Source organism: Tiliqua scincoides, chromosome 7 (genome assembly GCF_035046505.1).
Source record: "Tiliqua scincoides isolate rTilSci1 chromosome 7, rTilSci1.hap2, whole genome shotgun sequence".
In the NCBI taxonomy this organism is placed as follows: domain Eukaryota; kingdom Metazoa; phylum Chordata; class Lepidosauria; order Squamata; family Scincidae; genus Tiliqua; species Tiliqua scincoides.
The window spans coordinates 14,241,853-14,251,112 of record NC_089827.1 but is presented as its reverse complement, the minus strand read 5'-3'; the positions used below and the strand labels follow the sequence as shown (position 1 = coordinate 14,251,112).

The following is a 9,260-nucleotide window of genomic DNA, read 5'->3' as shown; positions in this document are numbered from 1 at the left end:
TTGATCTAGCCATGCCAGTTGCTGGGTGCAGGCATGCTGCTAGGAGAGTTTGCAAACACTGTTGCATGTGCAAATTCTGATTTCACAAGGAGATCCATGCAGAAACTGCTTTGGGAGGTGCATAACCCTTATTAGATCAAGTCAGCTCTGTATATGTATGCATGTCTGTACGTACATACATTGGTATGTCAGTAAAGTTATAATTTCTTCAATGTATTTAAAACGTGTTTTAAACTTTATTTTGTATTTGTTTAATGCACTATAGGAAGGCACTCCAATTTAAATGGTCCAATTTCATTATTTTATATTCATCAGAACCTAATCACGATGTTCAGTTATGCGCATTCCTGGCTTTGAAATATGTCATTTTTCACTTAAATACAAGGGGGGGGGGTTTCAAGCTTGTTTGTGTGACTTTTGTTCTTGCCCATACAGCAATGTCCTCATATTTGGCATTTTGATTTATTATGCAGTCTTAAGTATTTAAGACTTTACTATACTAGTCTAGACTTTAAATATATTGTGCTTGGTGTCAATGATGAATTAAGTCCAACAGAGCACAAAATTTGAAACTCTCATATTAATTTTTCCAAAATCTAAGTTTCAGTCAAGATTAAAAGTGTAGAATGGGTGTGTGTGTGTGTGTGTGTGTGTGAGAGAGAGAGAGAGAGAGAGAGAGAGAGAGAGCAATCAGAAGGCTTCTATTAGAGGATATCACAGGGACAGTTCCACATGTTCCCACAGACTTTCAATTCTGTATGTTTTACTATTTTAAAAAATCATATGATGAATAATTGGTGATATGTTTTGTTTTTAAAGAGATTGCAAATGAGTGATACTGCTTTCCTTAAGAGATAAACAAGTCAACTTTCCCTTTTCCCCAGAACCCAAGATGATGTATGAAGCAGAGCATGTACACATCTAAGAAGCTGGGCATGCCCAGTGACACTTTCCCCCCCCTTTATAGCAGACCTGTATACTATATCACAGACGGCTTTTGAAAGCCCCCCCCCCCCCGGGTTTCAAAAGTAGTTTGCAATGCAACATGGGAGGCTGTGGTTCAAGAAAGTCTCTTCTGCACACTGATCAGTTTGCCTGGTCCTTTGAATCCCAGTTTGGATTTTATTATAAAGTTGCTTGTGGAAGTTTCTGACTTTCACATTATAGCCTGGAGATGAAGAAGTTGGTGAAATCTAACACTCGAGATAAGTTGTGGGAGCCAACCTGCCTTTCTGAACTCAAAGTGCACGCATGCTTTGATACTGTGTGTACAGCATCATACTAAACCTCCTTCTGTCCTATCATGAAAGATGGTATTCCTGAGCTACTATCTACAAACCATTTAAGATGCTGGGCTAAGCTTATTTAAGTATTCCAATTGGGAGGTTTGTAGGTTTATGGTTTTTAAGGAACAGAGAGCTTTAATATATTTAAAGTAATGAGTATGCCCCAAACTTTCCCTTACAGCTGCCATGTGAAAAGAGTGATTGTGTCACTCTTACTCAACCAGAATCCCATTTTTGTCATCTGATTTTAAGGGCCATTAGACTTCAAGGTCTCCCCATGTAAGAAGTTCATTTGCAACGGAAAGCCTACAGTGCCTCAAAAAGGAGGCCCCCTAGTGGTGATTCAGAACTTTCACTTAGTGCAATCATTGACGTTTCTGAAGTTCAAAAGCACAACTGGTCCCCATAGTGTTCAGCAACATAGAAAACGGTAAAGTAGTGTTGAAGTCATACAAGGAAATAAATATTTCACACTGTTCCATTTTACACCAACAGAACTCTTAGGGAAAAACAAAACAAACAAGTCTAGAATTTTGTACAACCCTATCATAAAAGTAAGGGGGTCTAATTGAGTGGTGTCTTTTTATCCTGCTATTTGTACAAATAAAAGACCACATCTTGATGCAAAATAAACACAAAAGCACTGTTGTGACTATAACAGGGAGTCATATACTAATTTGTATAATAAGTGGTTGTGCATGCTTTATTCAAGATTATGGCTGCAAGAAATGGCATGAATTGCTGGGTGTGTTTAATGCTGGATTATAGCAATTTGAAACATGTCAAACACATGGCTAATGCCTCATGCTTCACTCATTCTTGCGTAAACCTGCATAGCCACCATCCATTATACCCTTGGTAACAACACAATTCTGCAAGTAAATATTGTTACACTAAGTAACCTTTCAATTCAAGTTGTTTAGGAAGAGAAAATGCAATCTTGTGCAGTCAGTTTCAGTGTCACTTCAATGTTTCAAAAGGGAAGTGGTGTAGAGAATAAGTATCTGTAGAGGGACTTGCTGCTTTAAAGAAATGTAGAGAAAATTTAAGATTACTGGCAAGGGAAAGTATGTCATGGGGAGTAAAAGTGTGGTCACCTAATTATACTGCATGAGGATTGCTCTTGAATTATATGGTTGTTTGCTAAATGTTGAAGTGGTAGTCTATACTCCCCCATTAACAGAAAGCGCCAAAGGTACTTGTGTGTTTCTTACCTTTGTATGAAATATGGTTGAGGTCTCTGGAAGCAAAAACTATCCCTAGTTGTCTTATGTTTGGGACCCATGCAGAAATTATGTCTGATTGCACTCACTGGCACTTGTCTTTAAAAATTCGATGGATTATGTGAATGCACTTTGAAAAGTCATGCTTTGTCATAGTGATCGCTGGCAATGTTAATTTAGATGCTTAACTTACCAGTTTGTCTGAAAGACATAAGGTTGCAATTGCTGTACTGTTATGTCGCTATTGGTGTAACTGTTATAGAACAAATCCTTTGGTCCTGCATGTTTAGGGGGTTTGAGTTTCTAAAGGAGCTTGCCTAAACATCCACGATCTAAATAACCAATAACTTAGATCGTTTTGGGATGCTAAATAATTGGTTGTTGTTTGTTGATGATGTAAATGCAAAGAACTGTTGGAGTAATAATACTTGTGCAAAAAAAGAAGGTAAGAAAACTGGGCAGCTGACCCCAACTACCCACTCCACACCCAGAGGCAGAAATACAAAGTACTGGTGTGAGTCACCAATCAACACAACTCCCAGATGGAGAGACTACTTATTGTAAAGATCTTAGTTTGGTAATGTGTACCGCACATCATGCCATAATGCTAGGCAGGTGTAACTTGCTTTGGAGGATGTGGTTCCCCCCCCCCTTCTTTCACTACTTTGATACTTCATAGGCAAAGTGCATTTTATACTGTTTGCTTGCCACTTATTGTCCATACTGATGAGGGTCATATTTTGCAGGCTCACAGATCAACTTAAGCCATTTCTGCCCAATGTTGCATATATGCAATAAGTGTCAAATGTGTACACCTGTGGGCTGGGACAGAAATGGGTTAAGATGCCAAGTCCCACTATACTTTAGGGCTTTCCAAGGATACAAAAATCCACAAAGATTTATGCACCTTTTCATTAAAATGAGGAGGAGGGTATTTAACCCTTTCCTTTCTAATTGTACTACAATAATTACAGTTATGGAAACATAACTGATTGTTAAGGAAGAAATTTCAAAAACTGTATGAACAAATGTGATTGGTTGGATAAGTTGGATGCACACTAGGTTTATTCTTTTAATGCATATGATTGATGATAGCATGACTATAGTCGAATGCTTACCCTGTATAGAGTTGTAAGATAAGCCTTTTATTTATCTGAAAACATCTCCCACCCCAATTTATCAGTTTTTTGAGATACTGAGAAGTTAAAGCACTTCAGTGCATGTGTTCACAGCGATGTAAGCTTCAGATACATTTCAACAACTAAATATATTCTTTCTTGTTGAGTTTATAGGATTGTTGAAGATCTGTTTCAAATTTTCACAAATAATATTAAGTGTTATCAAACTATTTTTTTCGGAATATTTAAAATATTTTGCATGCAAAATTTATACCTCATTTGAATATTTATTAGCTGCCTAATCTCAGAAAAAGAATATTAACTTTGTTTTCTTCATGTACATCACATTTTTTTTTCATTTCTATTCTTCTTCTTAGTTAATGTTCAGTAGAATATTTAACAAGGGCCATTTGTTCTTAAACACATCTATCTGTTCTACAGTGGTAAAGTGTGATTGCACCAACTACCCCTCTTTCTGTGAACTGTGATTATTTTCTGTGTTTGTGTCCTCACTTCTTGACCAGAATTTGGTCTTGCATGTTTATTATGTCCTGGTTTATTTATTTTTATTTTTAATTTTCTTTTAAATGCAGACTTTTTATTTACCCTTTAAATCATTCTTAGTGGAACCAGGTATTGTTGTTTACCTGACATTGTTATCAGTTGTTCCAGCTATAATTAATGTTTTGTTTGGTGGTTTACTATGATAGGAAGATATATTTTGTGTATAGACTGAACTGAGTTGAACAATGTAATGGGTAAAGTAGCACCTGTTTTCTTTAATCAAAGATGCTTAAGCTGATTAAAGAGAGCTACCTATCAAGAGAGCTACCTTCAAAGTTGCATTTCAGAAATCCCCCCTCCCTGTGATACATGCGTTATTACAGGACAATGACTTGAATAACTACCTTTAGTATAGTATAGAACTATGGTAGCTTTGAAAACAAAAATGGATATTTCCATATTATCGATGCAAAATGCACTTGAAATTCTAGTTTGTAAGGGTATGTTGGTTCTTTATTTACTGCAAGGATTTCAACTGATCTTGGCAGGACATCTCATTGCTATCCTGAAAGTACAGTATATTTATGCAGTGAAAATGATAAAACATTTATTACTGTAGAGAAGGTAATATGCATAATTTATGCTGTTTTTAGCACAATCATTAGTGATATTCTTGATAGATTTTATTTCCAGCTTTCATATCTAATACATGCCTGGAAAATTAATTTTATATCTTTCATTTATTTGCCTATGTTAAAATTGAGTTTTAAGTCATCTTCAAGTGAACAGTTTGATTGCTGCTCATGCATAAGCTTAATTACTTCCCAGGAAGGACAGTATTAAATGTTTTAAATGTCAGAAAAATAAATGAATATTAGCCATTTGATTAAAAAAATAGGCAATATCTGACGTGTTTTCAGCAGGAGCTTTTTCTTAAAATGCCTCCAAGGCGAAATTTTATTTAGTCACAAAAAAGAGAAGCCCATTATACTATTTATCATTGGTTGATACCATATGATTTGTAACACCCTTACAAAATTTTAATTTTGTATGATTAGCTGTGCATCATTAAACAACAGCCTTGCATAAGAGATGCTGTAAAATTCTGACAGAATCAAGATAGTGAATATTTTAAATAAGGCTGTATAGTCATCCATGGTTGTCAAAGCTAGATAATAGGAAACACAGAGCAGAGTGTGAAATTGTGCCTTCATTTAAACTGGTTTGATGGGTAGACTTTAAAAATGTAGTTGTTCATGAATGCTGTTTGACCATGCTGCATGTGTGGGGTGTTATTGTCCTTGTTAAATTAAACACAAAAACTGCTCCTAGGAAGCATAATTTCAGTGATTAGTATATCTATGAAAGCAAGGTTTGTATTGCATTGCTTGCTTCTTAAATGACTGTGCAAGGCATTTTTCCCCCCTATCCCCTCTCTTTCTCTTTCCTTCTAAAGATGCTGTCTCTGTAATTGGCAGAGAGGGACATCTTGATAATGAAAGTGTGAAGGTGTAACGTGTGTGTTAATTGATACTTCTTAATCACTTTTAGGTATTAAGTCATGATGCAGGAATCTGCGACAGAGACAATAAGCAACAGTTCAATGAATCAAAATGGAATGAGCACTCTAAGCAGCCAATTAGATGCTGGCAGTAGAGATGGAAGATCAAGTGGTGACACGAGCACTGAAGTAAGCACTGTAGAACTGCTGCATCTGCAACAACAGCAGGTAAGTTTTTTTTGTTGTTTTGCTTTGTGTTTGTTTTCCTGCAAATAAGGTGGTGTTTGGTGACCTTTCCTCTATTTGGATTTTGTGCAGTTTTCGAATATTTGTAGAAAGGGGAGAGCTTGATTATTTTTTTGTTTGTTTGTTTTTTGCCCTCTCCTGCATGTTCATCTTAAAATACCAGGTCTCTCTTTCCTGTTGATAAAGATCTATCTGTACTGGAGTATTTTTGCACACCTTCTTTTAGGTGCACATGGTGTATTTCTAAAAGTTGTCTCTATATCTTTTTTTCCAAGCGAAACGCTTTTTAAAAGCTCCAGCTTCCCTGAGTAATACTGAGAAGGAAAATTGTGATACTTAGCTTTCCACCAGAGGGCCACATTACTTGATACTTTGCATCCATGTAGAATGAAATTGTTCCAAGTCTCAGCTAAGGTGAAAGGACCACAGTGACTTTTCGAAACACAGATGCTTTGCTGTGTAAAATAAAATAAAATAAATGGATTTTCAATTGAAATGTAAGGTCAGCAGTGTCTAACGGGCCTGTTCATAGAGATGAAAAAAAAATTTGCCATATATATTTGCATAAGGGGGAATCCTACCATTTTCATTTGCTACTTTTAAATCAAATAACATTTTTAATTGTTATTTTTCTATATCATCTGTTTTCAGCATTTCTGTATTTAAGGGGGAAAATGTTGTCTAAGTTAAATGACGGCCCTCACAGCCAACACAAGTTGAATAAAACTAGAGAATTGTTTCATTTTTGTGTGTGTGCCACCATAATGAACTTGAATTTAAGAAAATAGTTCCATATGAGCTGGTTAGGGCTTTCATGCTGCTAACAGATTGCAAAACTAGCAGAAAAAGGCATTGTAGTAATTAGGCCAACTTTTTTGTTTTAACCATTTAAATATGGGGCTAAATACTACAACGTGTTGAGTGTCTTGTCTGAACTGCTAAAGTGCTTGTGATATCCATTGCCCTCACTTGCTAAAGCAATTGTTCATGGCATAGTATTGCATCCTTAATTTGTAAACAAGTATTTTTTTATGATCAACATCTGGATTTGATTCCAAGAGAAAACCAGTCTCCCTGAAAATAAAACTGTTTAAAATAAAGTTTTATAGAAAAAATATTTATAAGACTATAGTTATATTGTTCTAATTTGGGCCTCCGTTACCACAAATGAGCATAGCAGTTATTTGTTTTCTGGCATTAGGTTAGTTTTAATATTGATATTAAATATCAATTTTTTATTAGCTATTAAATAGCTTATATTCCTGTTGTTTGTAAAAATGTTAATTAGTGCATGGAAAAATTGTAATGATTTTGGCCTGAAACCTGAGAGGTCTTTAGGAGTTTTGCATCCATGCACTGTTGCATATGTCACTTTAGTTCTCAATAGTGAAGTCTTCTCTGTTTTATATCCTTAGGAAAATTTTTAAGGTGCGTTATGAAAGCTCTTTGTACACATAAAACTAAGTTTTAGCATTTGTATTATTTTACTATAAAACTTACATTCTGTCAAGCTTCCTCTATTATTGCATCATTTAAACATTGATTTAGTTGCATGATATTCTCATTTTGTGTTGTGTGTGTGTTTCCATATATATATATATATATATATATATATATATATATATATATATATATATAACCATAGCAGCATTTACAAGCAAAAAACATATTATCAGAATAACATGCTACTTACTCATTTTTTTTTTTCAAAGCAGCAGCCCTAGACATATCTAGCCAATTTGTCCACATACTCACAGCTTCCAGTAGATAGCACTTGCAAAGACCACAGAGAATAACAATTGGAAATGAAAATATCTGGTTGAGTACTAATATCAGACAGGTTCTGAGAGAGATGGGTTTAGGGATGACATTTTTTTCTTTCAAAACTGTGATTAGATCTTAAATAAGCAGACAGGAAAAGTAAAGCCCTAGGTTCACTTAATAGGACTCAGGAGGCATTTTATGGAAGATGTCTGCACCATAGGCTTAAATGCAGTCTGGAATATAAATCATCCCCCCAAAAATGTAGATGTGCAACAGAACCACTAGTAAACATGGCATTTGTATCCTTTATGTAATCCACATGTGTGTGTGTGTGTGTGTTTGTTGGGCTACAACTTACACTTTCAGAAGGGCTTTCAGAAATACTGAACCCTAATGCAGTTTTATTGGTTCCACTTTTGGATTGTGTAAAAAATGGAGTATTAAAAACAATAACAACATAAGCCCAGGATACAAATCAGCATCCAAATATTTGCATTTATCTTTCTTTTTTTTTTTACATTATCTCATGCACAGTAAAGTGTTAGAATGTGGCATATTCTTCTTCATGTTGAACTTTAGCACAAGACTTTGATGATACAAAAGATTTCACTGTTCTGTGTCTTCTGTGCAGTGATAGGTAAATGGCCACTTTAACATGCTTGTTCTTCAACACCAGGCCATTTACTTGATGATAATACTTCAGTACAGATAAATGAAACAGTAAAGTTTGTGAATGCAGAGCACTAAGATTACTTTAATGTCATTTGTAAGGTAGAACATTTGGTAGCACAGATATTGTAATCAGGAAGAAAATGACTGTAAGATTCATCAAGTTAGCCCATCTCTTGGTTGATGTTCTTGGGATTTTTATTTGGGTGAATTGGACATTTGTGCTTTTGGCTCAATTGATATCATTAATGTGTATGTCAAGAAAGTTTGACTTAAATTTGGCAGTTATTTCTCTACCATGTATAGAGAAATAACTGTTCTATAATATATTGCTGTTCTATAATATATTGCAATATATACTTGTGATAAATTGGTTGAATCAAGTCACAGGTCATCAGGACAGTTTAAAGACAAATGGCGATAGCATAAGCAAGTTTTTATTCTAGTGTAGATATGTGTCAGTTTATAAATACAGTACTGTAAAGTGGAACTTTTGTGCTCAGTCTTGAGCATGTCATTCAGTGAATGTAGTGCAGATGTATTCTTCCAGTTTTAATTATCAATTGCTGTAATAAGACAAACAGCATAAAAGTCATGGTTTTAGTTTATTAAACATTTTATTTCTAATCTATGAAATTCAATGCCTATGAATATCATGCTTTTGATTAAATGCATGGACAACTGATACTGCATTAGATATAGAATCTTATTTTGATATTAGATTTGCAGAATTAATTTTGTGTCACTAAGGTCAAAACAGTTGCAAAAGAATGTGATTGCTTCACAGGGTGAATTTGAGCTTGCATTTTGAGTATTCATTAAATCTGCTTCATTAATATCATATTTTGAATTTTTGTTATGAATGTTCTTACTCTACAGTATTTTAGGTAACTTTACAGCAAAGAATATGCTTACTACTGTTTTACCAGTGTTGAAGTTGTATAAATAA

General features: G+C 34.7%; 1 protein-coding gene across 13 annotated transcripts in view; it reads left to right on the top strand.

The window, feature by feature from the left end:
• Positions 1–5,692: 5,692 nt before the first annotated feature.
• The window catches only part of FOXP2 (forkhead box P2), a 256,701-nt gene continuing 253,133 nt past the window's right edge, over positions 5,693–9,260 (top strand). For all 13 annotated transcript variants that reach the window (XM_066634058.1, XM_066634057.1, XM_066634055.1 and 10 more), the window contains exon 1: positions 5,693–5,860. In XM_066634058.1, the coding sequence (XP_066490155.1) occupies positions 5,693–5,860 (168 nt within the window). The remainder of the gene's footprint in view (positions 5,861–9,260) is intronic.